Raw genomic sequence first — 14282 nt, 5'->3', positions numbered from 1 at the left:
CCTCGTCAAGAAGAACGATCGGCCTATATCCCGAGGGGGAGTCAGCCGGTCGCCCTTCCTTACGAAGGAGCACTAACTTGCCGCATTTCCACATACGTGGTATGGTGCCTTGTGCCAGGCACGCGGAGAAAAGTGCTCTCACTTTTGGTTCCAGAGGTCCCAGCGCCAGCACCCAGGCGCGGCCAGGAGTGCCGTCGGGACCAGGGGCAGTGTTTTTGGCTTTAAGCCTCAACACTGCCGCTCCCAGCTCCGTATCGGTCACCTCGGGTGGAAGATCCTCCTCGTGTGAGGACGCAGGAGCCATCCGCGGAGGCCGATGTTCGCCTCTCTGAGGAAATAAGGCTCCCACGATGCTACTCACGAGGGCCGGCTGGAGACTTTGCGTGAGTGGGGGGGCCCAAGGACGAAGTTTACACCTCACCGACTTGTACGGCCGCCCCCACGGGTCGCTGTTCAATGTCTCCAGCATTTCCTCCTCCGCCAGGTCTTTGGCTCGGCCAATGGCTGCGCTTAGGGCTTGGCTGGCTGCCCTGTAGCTTGCGTATAGCCGCTCTTCTGCCGCTAGGTCTCGCCTCCTCCGCCTTCGGCTCCTGGTGTACTGGCGTCTCGCAGCCACGCAAGACTTGCGCAGCTGCGTGAGCTCTGCGGACCACCAGTACACACTCCGCCTCGGCCCTGCGGGCTTGACCCGCGGCATCGCAGCGTCACACACCTGAGCCATGGCCTCACCAAGCCATGCGGCTTGCTCCTCCACCGTTCCTTCGGGCGCTTCCGGCCACGCCTGGACCAAGGCCGCCGCATGCAGCAGGTCACGGTCAAGCCGTTTGACCGCCCATCTTGGGCTATCTCCCTGTCGGGGACGGCTTAGGCCGTCCGAGGTAGTATGGTGGGTGGAGACTTCAAATCGGATATAACGGTGGTCCGATAGCGTCTCCACTCCCTCCATCACCTCCCAGCCTTGGACACGGCGCGCCAGGGCGGCATTGGCGAACGTGATGTCCACGATGGAGCCACCCTGTTGCCGCACGCACGTGTCTACCGTTCCTCGGTTAAGGACCTCCAACCCCGTAGCCACTGCCCACTCCACAAGCGTATGGCCGCGCGCGTCAGTCACGGGGGACCCCCACGCCACGGATTTGGCGTTAAGTCCCCGCGACCAGCAGTAGTTCCGGGTTGCTTCTGCCGATCAGAGCCCGCACTTCATCGAGGAACACCTCGAATTCAGCAAGAGCTCTGTTCGGCGAGAAGTATGCCCCTACAACCATAGTATTGCCAATGTTGGCAGCCACGTAGCCATGGCCCCGCACCACTCTCTCGAGCGGCGCAGAGCCCGCCGATGGTTGAGTGGCCAGCGCTACGAGGCTGTCCAAATCCCCCACCCAGTTGTCCCTGGACGGCACCGAGTATGGCTCGGCTACTACAGCGACATGAATCAACCACTCCGCCATGCTCTGGAACAAAAGATCCTGGGCTCTGGCGCAGTGGTTGATGTTCGCCTGTAAGTAATGGATTGGAGTAGGGGCCATTATCACTCGTGACCATTCCATCCTCCTCGGCCGGGGCTCGGTTGTGCTGCCCTTCCGTGTCTGGCTGCGAAGAGGATTGTGGTCCCTTATCAGCTCTGCTCCGCTTGGGTTTTGTGGGTTGCACGCCTTGCTACCCACCTTGTGAGTGGCCGCTAACCCGGCCTCCGCGCACAGCACGCAGTGTGGTGCTGCGACACATGCGTTTGCCACGTGGCCGGGACATCCGCAGCGGTAGCAAAGCAGGCTGCGGTCCACCGCGGCCTTACACTTCGCCTTCACGTGGCCCACCTAGGCAGCGGAAGCAGCGCAGGGGCGGGCATCGAGCAGCTTGACCTGCGCCGACACCCAGCCCACCAGCAGCCTTCCCGCCTCTACGACCTTTTTCGCCGCCGGAATAGGACAGCGCAGCCATATCGTTCCTAGACCAGAGCGACCGTAAATAATCTCTCCGGGCCTAATATCAGCCTCTGCACAGCCCCCTGCGCTAGCGACCGCCGTCACTACGTCGGTGGACAGGACGGACTCGTCTAGGCCCGAAATACGCAGTTCTGCGCATTTGATGGGCCTGGACACTCGAACTACAGCTGGGTCCGTGACCTCAGCCAGTTTTTTGGCCAATGCATCGGCCTTGTCGCCACTTGTTGTACCGGGTACCTCCATGATGTATGCCCCGGTTTGGGCCTTTCTCAGGCGGAGGCCAGAGATGCCCAGATCTTCCAGTCTTATCTTCCTTTTGGCATCCGCAAGAACTGAACCAAAGTCTGCCCCACTTTCCGTCGCCTTTGGCTCCAGCAGCGTCATTACGACTGCTGCTGAGCGAGGCGGACGGAGCTTGTTGGTTCCCTTCTTGCGTTTGCCTTTGGAGCGTCACCTCTGCCTTTTCACATTCTTCGCTTTCTTTTTCTTCCGCTTCCCTTTCCTTTCCACCTCGTCCACTTGTCAGGCTTTTCAGGTGGTTTGGGCGGTGGGGGCGGCGGAAGCGGGGGGCAGTGGGGGCGGTTGTTGTTTTATTACTTCCGCCTTCTTACTTTTCTTTGACCTTCCATTTTTCCGCTTCGGATCAGCCGAAGCATGGCCAGTAGCCGCATCCTCCGCAGCTTGTTGGACGGTCTTCTCCGGTAAGAGCCGGTCTTGGATGCCCGCCAGGTGGGCGTCCAGGTAAGAACGACTTGAGCCATAACCGCTTGACACAGCATGTCCATGTCCATTGCTGGTAGAGTGGCCGCACCATGACTTTCCTCTCTTCTTGGGGGGGCTGCGCAGGGGCAACTCCTCCCCTCATGTCCGGTAAGAGGGGTTGCGGACTGCCCTGCTTCCGCATCCCCTCAAGTCCCTTTTAAGATCGGCCAGCTCCTTTCGGAGACTGGCCATCTCGGCTTGCAGCCGATTGTTGTCGGCTTGCAGCCGAGCCGTCTCGTCAGTGGCTGTGCGCTTGCTGAGCTCCGAGAAGGCATCAGCAATCGCAGCAGCCGCGTCTTTTAGGCATTTTATATAGCCTCCTGACAGGTTCTTAGACGTCAGCGCGACCTTGTTGATAATGGCCACGCTGTCAGTGACTTGCTGGCCAAGGTCTTTGTTTACCGAGGTGTCCTCCTGGATCATTCCTCCCAGAAATGCCTCTCTGGTACCCCTGCCTGGTCTTGATTTGCATGTCCTGGACCTCAACTCCGCTTTCAGACGGAAGCTCCTCTCGCAGGGCACGATTGTACGCCTCTTTCGCCTTGGCTAGGCCTGCGTACTTGCCTGTTGTAGGCGGGCGACCTCTGCCTCTCGTCTGTGGTTTTGTCCCTCAGCTGAGAGAGCCGTCGACTCTTCATCGCTTGAGCTGAGCACGGATGAAGCAGGGCGGAATCTCTTCCGCTTCTGCTTCACCCGCTCAGCTCCCTCCGGAATATTTTCAAGCTTGCTTTTACCAGAGGACTCACGACCTCCGGTCCCCTGGGAAGCAAAGCTGACGTCCGAGCTTGTGTTTGCCCTCAGTTCGGGCTCTTGGTTTGAGGTGTTTGGCGATTTCTGCCTTATGAGGTGCACGTGGCAGTCGCGCAATGGAACACTTCTACGTTCGGCGATTTGTATCGCCGGAGAACTTAAATCTAAACGTGGGCTTTGAGGGCCCACGAAGTGACATTTGCCCCCCCCAGAATACGATGGGGCTGACCGCGGGATGTTAGCGGTGAGGGATTCTCCCCGAAGGGTACCCTCCTGGGTAATAACTCTTATTGTCACCCATTTCCTTACATTAAGGGGTAAGGCCCCTGCCCCTTTTAAAGAGGGAGCCGCTCTCCTCTGATTTAAGGGATGAGTTCCCCTGTGTTGCAGTTACGCCAACCCGTTCACCACTGGCGTGGTACTTCCGGCAAGCCGCTGATCCAGGCCGGACCCGTTCGATCCACAGGACCTACTTGTCTCCGGCCTGGTACTGGATACGCTGCAACCCGTATCCAGAACCGCAGTAAGGAGCGGTTATCCCCGGTTTTTATAGAGGTTTTCCTTCCTCGTGGTCCTCCCTTTGCAGGTGACGACCCTCACTCCCGGCACCTATGGGCCGGGTTGCGAGTTTCCACAGCAGCTCTAAGAAGAGCCCTGCAGTAGGGCCGCCCTTGCGGACGGCGCTCCTCAAGTCACGTCCGCGTCCCAGTCTACTCTGCTAATCAGAGAGGTACCGGGAGCGGACCCACCGCCTCTGCATCCCCGTTGTCCCCTGCTACAGGAGAGACAGGGAGCAGGAAAGTGGCGCACCCTTTCACTAGGGCGCGCCTGCCCCGCCTGGCCCAAAATGGGCTCCGCCGAGGCTGTGCCGCTCTTGGTCACCCTTTCCCTTCGAGCTATGCAAACCCGAAGATCAAGGGCTCAAGCCCCCCCACCACGACAAGGTAGCGACACTCGGGGGGGAACCTAACCTAACCTTTTTTTTTTTTTTTTTTTTTTTTTTTTTTTTTTTTTTCCTGGGGAAAATCCTTTACGGACTTCACCGGCCCGGGGAGACCGGTGGGCATGTGGGAATCCCGCCCCAGAAGGGGGCGGTGTACCCACTAAAAACCCCAGGGTGTTCCTCTTTACTGCCTTGTTGCATCCGGGCTGTGGGAACTGTTAGCATCCATGGCCCGGAAGCGCGACAGTTGTCCATTCTTGGACCCAACACAAGGACAATCCTCCTTACTCCATCGCTGTAGGCGCGCCGGAACACATGGCGCGCCTACCAGCTCGGGGACCATAACGGCAGGGGACGGGCATCCCCGTGCCCGTCACCCGCAGTCCCTATTAGGGCGGAAATTGGCGGCGGTTATAAGCCTAACCGCCTCGCCCAACTCGCCTGCGGCGCAGGGGCTGGAGGACGGGTCCTCCTCTCGCTCCCGTTCCGCTCCTTCCTTGATTGCCATCACCTCCTCGCAGAAGGAGGCCATGGCGATCCACGACCTCTCGCTGTCGGTCATGGATTTAACGACGGCCGGCAGCGAGAGGTCATTCCCAATGACTGCCTTTAAGCGGGACCGCTGGTCAGTAAAAGCGGGACACACTTGCAGCGTGTGCTGCGCGGTGTCTTCCGCCCCGCCGCAGTGGTGGCACATTGGTGTTGTCTCCCTCCTTGCGATCTTGCACAGGTACTTGCCGAAGCAGCCATGCCCCGACAGTACCTGCGCTAGATGGAAGGAGACAACACCCCATGTCCTGTCGACCCATCTTTCTAAGACGGGCCGGACTCCCGATATGGTCCAGTGGCCGGCGCTCGGCCGCTCCAGAGCCTCCAGCCATTTCCGGAAGAGAGTTTGGCGTGAGATGTCTCTCCACCGCCTTATCTCTTCCGGACAGGGCCGTTCCCCTCTGGCGCGCGCCTCGGCTACCCGCTGGTAGACGTCGGCTAGCACTTCGGCATCCAGCTCCCACGGTGGGGTGCCCGCCAGTACGCAGGCCGCCTCGAACGAGGTGGTGCGGTACGCCCTCGATACCCTAACCGCCATGACCCTTTGCGGTTGCCGCAGGTGGGTCTTGTTCCGGGCGGAAAGGGCATTTACCCATATGGGTGCCCCGTACAGGGCCATCGACCGCACAACACCTGTATACAGTCGGCGGCAGCCCGCCTTTGGCCCGCCCACGTTCGGGAGCAGCCGGCTCAGTGCCGATGCCGTGCCCACCAGCTTCGGAGCCAGGCGCCGGAAATGCTCTTCGAAGTCCCACCGGCTGTCGAGGACGAGTCCCAGGTACTTCATCGTCCTACCGACGCCGATGGAGACTCCACCCACCACTATACTAGCATTTGCTGGAGGTGCCCTCCGGGGCCCATGGAAACATATGGCCTCAGACTTGTGGAGGGCGACCTCCAGCCCCAGCTTCCGAATCCTATCCACGACGTGGGCCACGCCGGCAGTGGCCAACAGGGCCGCGTCGCGGAAGGTGGCACCGCGGGCCGTAACGAGGGTATCGTCGGCGTAACACGTTACGTCCACCCCCCGTAAGTTGGCACCACGGAGCACCCAGTCGTAGCCGATGTTCCACAGGAGCGGTCCTAAGACTGACCCCTGTGGGACACCGCACGACATTTCGCGTTCCACCCACTCTCCCTGCGTGGGGTACCGTATCGCCCTCTCGGAGAGGTACGACTCCACTACCCTACGCAGGTACTCAGGTACATTATGGAACCTGAGCGCCTCCTTGATCGTTTCCCAGGGAAGGGTGTTGAACGCGTTGGCTATGTCCAAAGACACCGCCAGCACCACTTCTCCCCGGGAAACTGCATCATCCGCCAGGGCCCTCACCCGCGCAATGGCGTCGATGGTGGATCTGCCCCGACGGAATCCGAACTGGTACGCACTCAGGTCCGGCCCTTGCTCCTCTAGGTGGTTAGTGATGCGGGCCGCGACAACCCGCTCAAATAGTTTCGCTCCCTCGTCGAGAAGTACGATCGGCCTGTATCCCGAGGGGGAGTCAGCCGGTCGCCCTTCCTTACGAAGGAGCACCAACTTGCCGCATTTCCACGAACGTGGTATGACGCCTTGTGTCAGGCATGCGGAAAAGAGTGCCCTCACCTTTGGTTCTAAAGGGCCCAGCGCTAGCACCCAGGCGCGGCCAGGAGTTCCGTCGGGACCAGGGGCAGTGTTTCTGGCTTTAAGCCTCAGCACCGCCGCTCCTAGCTCTACATCGGTCACTTCGGGTGGAACGTCCTCCTCGCGTGAGGACGCCGGAGCCATCCGCGGGGGCCGGTGTTCGCCTCTATGCGGGAATAAGGCTTCCACGATGCTGCTCACGAGGTCCGGCTGGAGACTTTGCGTGAGTGGGGGGGCCCAAGGGCGAAGTTTACACCTCACCGACTTGTACGGCCGCCCCCACGGGTCGCTGTTCAACGTCTCCAGCATTTCCTCCTCCGCCAGGTCTTTGGCTCGGCCAATGGCTGCGCTGAGGGTTTGGCTTGCTGCCCTGTAGGTTGCGTATAGCCGCTCTTCCGCCGCTAGGTCTCGCCTCCTCCGCCTTCGGCTCCTGGTGTACTGGCGTCTCGCAGCCACGCAAGAATTGCGCAGCTGCGTGAGCTCTGCGGACCACCAGTACACACTCCGCCTCGGCCCTGCGGGCTTGACCCGCGGCATCGCAGCGTCACACACCTGAGCCATGGCCTCACCAAGCCATGCGGCTTGCTCCTCCACCGTTCCTTCGGGCGCTTCCGGCCACGCCTGGACCAAGGCCGCCGCATGCAGCAGGTCACGGTCAAGCCGTTTGACCGCCCATCTTGGGCTATCTCCTTGTCGGGGACGGCTTAGGCCGTCCGAGGTAGTATGGTGGGTGGAGACTTCAAATCGGATATAACGGTGGTCCGATAGCGTCTCCACTCCCTCCATCACCTCCCAGCCTTGGACACGGCGCGCCAGGGCGGCATTGGCGAACGTGATGTCCACGATGGAGCCACCCTGTTGCCGCACGCACGTGTCTACCGTCCCTTGGTTAAGGACCTCCAACCCCGTAGCCACTGCCCACTCTACAAGCGTATGGCCGCGCGCGTCAGTCGTGGGGGACCCCCACGCCATGGATTTGGCGTTAAAGTCCCCAGCGACCAGCAGTAGTTCCGGGTTGCTTCTGCCGATCAGAGCCCGCACTTCATCGAGGAACACCTCGAATTCAGCAAGAGCTCTGTTCGGCGAGAAGTATACCCCTACGACCAAGGTGGTTCCAATGTTGGCAGCCACGTAGCCATGGCCCCGCACCACTCCCTCGAGCGGCGCAGAGCCAGCCGATGGTTGAGTGGCCAGCGCTACGAGGCTATCCAGGTCGCCCACCCAGTTATCCCTGGATGGCACCGAGTATGGCTCGGCTACTACCGCGACATGAATCAACCACTCCGCCATGCTCTGGAACAAAAGATCCTGGGCTCTGGCGCAGTGGTTGATGTTCGTCTGTAAGTAACGGATTGAAGTTGGAGCCATAATATCACTCGGTTACCATTCCTTCCTCCTCGGCCCTGGGCTCGGATGTGCTGCCCTTCTGGGTGTTTGGCTGTGAAGCGGATTGTGGTCCCTTATCAGTTTTGCCCTTCTTGGATTTTTGTGGGTTGCACGCCTTGCTACCCACCTTGTGATTAGCCGCTAACCCGGCCTCCGCGCACAAAACGCAATGTGGTGCTGCTGCACATGCGCTTGCCACGTGGCCAGGACATCCGCAGCGGTAGCAAAGCAGGCTGCGATCCACCGCCGCCTTGCACTTCGCCTTCACGTGGCCCACCTCGAGGCAGCGGAAGCAGCGCAGGGGGCGGGCATCGAGCAGCTTGACCTGCGCCGACACCCAGCCCACCAGCAGCCTTCCCGCCTCTACCACCTTTTTAGCCGCCGGAACAGGACAGCGCAGCCATACTGTTCCCAGACCAGAGCGACCATATATGATCTCTCCGGGCCTAATCTCAGCCTCCGCGCAGCCCCCCACGTGAGCGACCGCCGTTACTACGTCGGTGGACAGAACGGACTCGTCTAGGCCCGAAATACGCAATTCAGCGCATTTGATGGGCCTGGACACTCGTACTACAGTTGGGTCCGTGACCTCGACAAGTTTTTTGGCCAATGCATCAGCCTTGTCACCACTTGTCGTACCGGGTATCTCCATGATATATGCCCCGGTTTGGGCTTTTCTCAGACGGAGGCCAGAGATGCCCAGATCCTCCAGTCTTACCTTCCTTTTGGCATCCGCAAGAACTGAGCCAAAGTCTGCCCCACTTTCCGTCGCCTTTGGCTCCAACAGCGTCATCACGACTGCTGCTGAGCGAGGCGGACGGAGCTTGTTGGCTCCCTTCTTACGTTTGCCTTTCGGAGTGTCGACCTCCTTCTTTTTCTGATTTTTCGACTTCTTCCGCCTCCCTTTCTTTTCCACCCTCGTCCACTTGTCAGGTTTTTCCGGTGGTGGGGGCGGTCGGGGGGGCGGAAGCGGCGGGGGCAGTGGGGGTGGTTGTTTATCCCCTTCCGCCTTCTTTATCTTCTTTTTTCTTCCATTTTTCCGCCTCGGACCAGCCGAGGCATGGCCAGAAGCAGCATCCTCCGCGGCTTGTTGGACGGCCCTCTCAGGTAATAGCCGGTCTTGGATGCCCGCCAGGTGGGCGTCCAGGTACGACCCGACTTGGGCCATAACCGCTTGACACAGCGTGTCCATATCCATTGCTGTTGGATTTCCCGCACCTCGACTTTCCTCAATTCTTGTTGAGGGAGGCTGCGCAGGGGGCAGCTCCGTCTCGACGTGTCCGGTAGGAGGGGGTTGCGGACTACCCTGCTTCCGCATCCCCTCGAAGTCCCTTTTAAGATCGGCCAGCTCCTTTCGGAGACTGGCCACCTCGGCTTGCAGCCGATTGTTGTCAGCCTGCAGCCGAGCCGTCTCATCAGTGGCTGTGCGCTTGCTGAGCTCCGAGAAGGCATCAGCAATTGCAGCAGCCGCATCTTTCAGGCATTTAATATAGCCTCCAGATAGGTTTTTAGAGGTAACCGCGACCTTGTTTATGATGGCCACGCTGTCGGTTACCTGCTGGCCAAGGTCTTTGTTAGCCGAGGTGCCCTCCGGATCATTCCTCCCAGAAATGCCTCTCTGGTACCCCTGCCTGGTCTTGATCTGCATGTCCTGGACCTCAAGCTCCGCTTTCAGACGGAGCTCCTCTCGCAGGGCACGATTGTACGCCTCTTTCGCCTTGGCTAGGCCTGCGTATTTGCCTGTTGTAGGCGGGCGACCTCTTCCTCTCGTCTGTGGTTTTTGTCCCTCAGCTGAGAGACCTGTCGACTCTTCATCGCTTGAGCTGAGCACGGATGAAGCAGGGCGGAATCTCTTCCGCTTCTGCTTCACCCGCTCAGCTCCCTCCGGAATATTTTCAAGCTTGCTTTTACCAGAGGACTCACGACCTCCGGTCCCCTGGGAAGCAAAGCTGACGTCAGAGCTTGTGTTTGCCCTCAGTTCGGGCTCTTGGTTTGAGGTGTTTGGCGATTTCTGCCTTATGAGGTGCACGTGGCAGTCGCGCAATGGCACACTTTTACGTTCGGCGATCTGTATCGCCGGCGAACTTAAATCTAAACGTGGGCTTTGAGGGCCCACGAAGTGACATTTGCCCCCCAGAATACGATGGGGCTGACCGCGGGATGTTAGCGGTGAGGGATTCTCCCCGAAGGGTACCCTCCTGGGGTAATAACTCTTTATTGTCACCCATTTCCTTACTTTAAGGGGTAAGGCCCCTGCCCTTTTAAAGAGGGAGCCGCTCTCCTCTGATTTAAGGGATGAGTTCCCCTGTGTTGCAGTTACGCCAACCCGTTCACCACTGGCGTGGTACTTCCGGCAAGCCGCTAATCCAGGCCGGACCCGTTCGATCCACAGGACCTACTTGTCTCCGGCCTGGTACTGGATACGCTGCAACCCGTATCCAGAACCGCAGTAAGGAGCGGTTATCCCCGGTTTTTATAGAGGTTTTCCTTCCTCGCGGTCCTCCCTTTGCAGGCGACGACCCTCACTCCCGGCACCTACGGGCCGGGTTGCGAGTTTCCACAGCAGCTCTTAGAAGAGACCTGCAGTAGGGCCGCCCTTGCGGACGGCGCTCCTCCAAGTCACGTCCGCATCCCAGTCTACTCTGCTACTCAGAGAGGTACCGGGAGCGGACCCACCGCCTCTGCATCCCCGTTGTCCCCTGCTACAAGAGAGACAGGGAGCAGGAAAGTGGCGCACCCTTTCACTAGGGCGCGCCTGCCCCGCCTGGCCCAAAAATGGGCTCCGCCGAGGCTGTGCCGCTCTTGGTCACCCTTTCTCTTCGAGCTATGCAACTCGAAGATCAAGGGCTCAAGCCCCCCACCACGACAAGGTAGCGACACTCGGGGGGACCTAACTAACCTAACCTAACCTAACCTAACCTAACCTAACCTAACCTAACCTAACCTAACCTAACCTAACCTAACCTAACCTAACCTTTTTTTTTTTTTTTTTTTTTTTTTTTTTTTTTTTTTTTTTTTTTTTTTTTTTTTTTTTTTTTTTTTGCGGTGGGAAAATGCTTTACGCACTATCCCTGCGCCGTGGGGACAACGCAGGGGGTGTATGGGACTCTCCTCTCCCCCTCCTTCCTTCCAATTGGGAAGGAAGGAAGGGGGGAGGCCTACCCATTAAAAACCCACCGGTATTCCCTCACCAGCCAAGTGTGCGGATGCCATGGGAGCACTGGGAGACACCACGACATCCGCTGGCCGGCCCGGTCTAGCCGGGTTGTCCTCTCCATGAGGGGGGAATCGGGAATACTTGATCCCCCCCTAATACTTGTGGGCCGTTTTGGCTAATAGGGGAGCCCCTATCCCCCACTAGCCGGCGCCACCGTCGGGTAGTAGTGCGGCAAATTGTTGCCGCCTTCTCCCCGCTCGTCTACGTCGGGACGGATGTGCAAGAGGGTCTCTCTCACGCTCCCGCTCCCTTTCCTCCTTCTGTGAAATTACCTCTTCGCAGAAGGAGGAGACAGCCTCCCAGGAACTCTCGCTCCCCAGCATTGCATTTATGACGCTGGGAAGCGAGAGGTCACCGCCAATTTCCGCCGCAAGGTTGCGGCGCCGGTCCGACCAGGCAGGGCACACCTCGAGAGTGTGCTGTGCCGTATCCTCACCGGCGCCGCACTCATGGCATGATGGCGTCATCTCCCTTCCCGCCACCCTGTGAAGGTACCGCCCGAAGCAACCGTGTCCGGACAGCACCTGCACAAGGCGGAACGTGAGGGCCCCGTGGCTCCTCTTGCACCATTCTAGGAGCACTGGGCGGATGGCTTCAATGGTTCGGATGCCGTATTCAGCATCTGCTAGTTCATCCACCCAGCGCTCCATGACTCGTTCCTTCCCGAGTTCTCGGTCTCTCACCAGCTCCTGAGGGGCCAGGGAGACCTCACCGTGATCTCTCCTCTCGCAGCGCACTCGGTACGCTTCGGCCAGCATCTCTGCCTCAATCTCCCAGGGAGGGGTGCCGGCCAAAGCGCAGGCCGCCGCCCAGCCCACTGTGCGGTATGCCCGGCACATCCTCACCGCCATGACCCTTTGGGGCTTCCGGAGTAGGGATTTGGTCCTGGCAGTGAGGGCACCGGCCCATATCGGTGCCCCGTATAGCGCCATGCTCCTGATGACCCCTGCAAACAGTCGCCTGCAGGGGGCATCAGGTCCCCCCACGTTTGGTAGGAGCCGGCTGAGGGCTCCTGCTGCACCTACCAGTCGAGGAGCCATTTGGCGGAAATGTTCCTCGAACTTCCAGCTACCGTCAAGGGTAAGACCCAGATATTTTATGTGGGCCTTCACCTCGACGGTTTCTCCGTTGATTCGGAGGCATGCGCCCCGCGGAAGCCTCCATCTCGGACCCCTAAAGCACAGTGCCTCGGTCTTACTGAGGCTTACCCTGAGCCCCAAGGCCCCAATCCGGTCGACCACCATTGACGCGCCTACCTCCGCTCTCCTGGCAACCTCCTCATAGGTGGTGTCCCGAACGGCGACAAGAGTGTCATCCGCAAAGCAGATTATTGCCATTCGGGGCAGCACCGCTCCGCGGATGACCCAGTCGTATCCGATGTTCCAGAGCAGGGGTCCTAATACGGACCCCTGTGGAACACCGCAGGTTACTGGCCTGGCCATCCGTGAGCCCCCTCTTCCCATGTAAAGCACCACCCGATCCGTCAAGTAGTGCTCCACGATCCTTTGAAGATAGAGGGGCACCCCGTGGTATCGGAGTGCCTCCCCTATCACCTCGAAAGGGAGGGACCCGAAGGCATTGGCGATGTCTAGCGATACCGCCATCACCCCCTGGCCCCTCTCGGCTGCCTCTGCGGTGAACCCTTTCAGGGCGGATAGTGCGTCCAAGGTGGAACGCCCCACCCGGAACCCGAATTGGCCCTCCGAGAGGTTTGGTCCTACGTCCGCTAGGTGCTGGTTGATACGGGAAGCTATGACTCTTTCGAGTAGCTTTCCCGTCTCATCCAGCATCACTAGCGGCCTGTGGCCGGAGGGGGAGTCAGCTGGTCGACCCTCCTTCCGGAGCAGGACCAATCTTCCCTCCTTCCAACATCTCGGGAACCGCCCCACCGCTAGACACTCGTCGAATAGCGCACTGAGGCGGCCCCCGAGGTGCTTCAGGGCAATGTGCAGGACTTTTCCGGGCACCCCATCCGGCCCCGGCGCTTTGGGGGCACCTTTAAGTCGGCACACCGCCCGGAAAATCTCCTCCTGTGTTACCGGGGGAACGTCTTGGGCCATCGCCGGCTCCGCTCTGGGCTCTGCCATGTATGGCGGGTCAAAGGGAGGGCTGTCCGGGAACAGGCCCTCCAAGACAGTATTAAGCAAGGCTGGCTCGAAGTTTTCCGTGGGGGGGGGCCGCCTTTAGTTTTGCTCGCACCATGCGATACGGCCGCCCCCACGGATCTGCATCCAGGGTGGCCAAGAATTCCTTGTAGGCAGTATCCTTGGCCTCCGCGATGGCCGTTGAGAGCGCCTTCTTGGCCGTTCGGAGGTTAGTCAAGAGGCGCTCCTCTTCCCCAGGTATCTTGGTCCTTCGTCGGCGGCATCGCGTGAAGGCGCGGCGCGCAGCGTCACTGGCGGCTCGCAAGTCCGCCAAGTCTTGCGACCACCAGTAGACGCTGGTTTTGGGCGTGAAGCGCCTCGCCCTCGGCATCGCCGCGTCGCAGACGGCTGTCAGGTCCTCCCGGAAGCTGGCGGCCCTCAGATCGACCCCCTGTTCCCGGGGGGGGTCGGTGCACCATGCCTGCACGATGGCAGCTTCCTCGGCTCGGTCTCGGTCGAGGCGGGAGACCGCCCATCTTGGGAAGTCCCGGTCTCCTCTGCTGACCCGTGCGGCCTGTGGACCAGGGGGGGCTTTGGAGATCCTGCACCTTATATAAAGGTGGTCGGACAGGGTCTCCACCTCCTCAAGCACGCGCCAGTCGGTAACACGTGCGCCGATAGCAGGGCTGGCGAACATCAGATCCACTATGGACCCTCCCTGCCACCGGACGCAGGTGTTTGCGGTGCCCACATTTTGCAGTACTAGGCCGACCATGACGGCCCAGTCGCGCAAAAGTGCCCCTCTCTGATCCGTGATGGGGCACCCCCACGCCGTGCATTTGGCGTTGAGGTCCCCCATCAGGATCACTTGGGCTGGTGCGGCCCTCTGCACCACCAGCTCCAAGCGGATCAGGTACGCCTCAAAGTCAGCAAAGGGCCGGTTTGGGGAGAAATATGTGCCTATGACAACTACCTCTCCCCAGTTAGCGGCCACGTAGCCAGGGCCCCTCTCCCTCAGTGAGAGGCG

At 60.0% G+C, this 14282-nt stretch overlaps 1 protein-coding gene across 1 annotated transcript; it reads right to left on the bottom strand.

The window, feature by feature from the left end:
• Window positions 1-7940: 7940 nt before the first annotated feature.
• Window positions 7941-13258, bottom strand: LOC141431789 (uncharacterized). The gene is made up of 3 exons (XM_074092966.1): window positions 11410-13258; window positions 10616-10656; window positions 7941-10022 (listed from the first exon to the last, which is right to left on the bottom strand). Exons 1-3 carry the CDS (start codon window positions 13256-13258, stop codon window positions 7941-7943), a joined length of 3972 nt encoding a protein of 1323 aa, XP_073949067.1.
• Between the last annotated feature and the right edge of the window lie 1024 nt (window positions 13259-14282).

Source organism: Choristoneura fumiferana, chromosome 10 (genome assembly GCF_025370935.1).
Source record: "Choristoneura fumiferana chromosome 10, NRCan_CFum_1, whole genome shotgun sequence".
Classification (NCBI taxonomy): Eukaryota; Metazoa; Arthropoda; class Insecta; order Lepidoptera; family Tortricidae; genus Choristoneura; species Choristoneura fumiferana.
The sequence above is the reverse complement of the archived record's forward strand: the minus strand, read 5'-3'. Positions and strand labels throughout refer to the sequence as shown.

Coding starts and splice junctions, on each gene's coding strand:
- LOC141431789 (XM_074092966.1), bottom strand. CDS start 13,258: ATGGCAGAGCCCAGAGCGGAGCCGGCGATGGCCCAAGACGTTCCCCCG. Junction 10,657..11,409: donor GGAGGAAAGGGAGCGGGAGC/GTGAGAGAGACC, acceptor TCTCTCTTGTAG/CAGGGGACAACGGGGATGCA. Junction 10,023..10,615: donor AGGCGGTGGGTCCGCTCCCG/GTACCTCTCTGA, acceptor CCGGCGATACAG/ATCGCCGAACGTAAAAGTGT.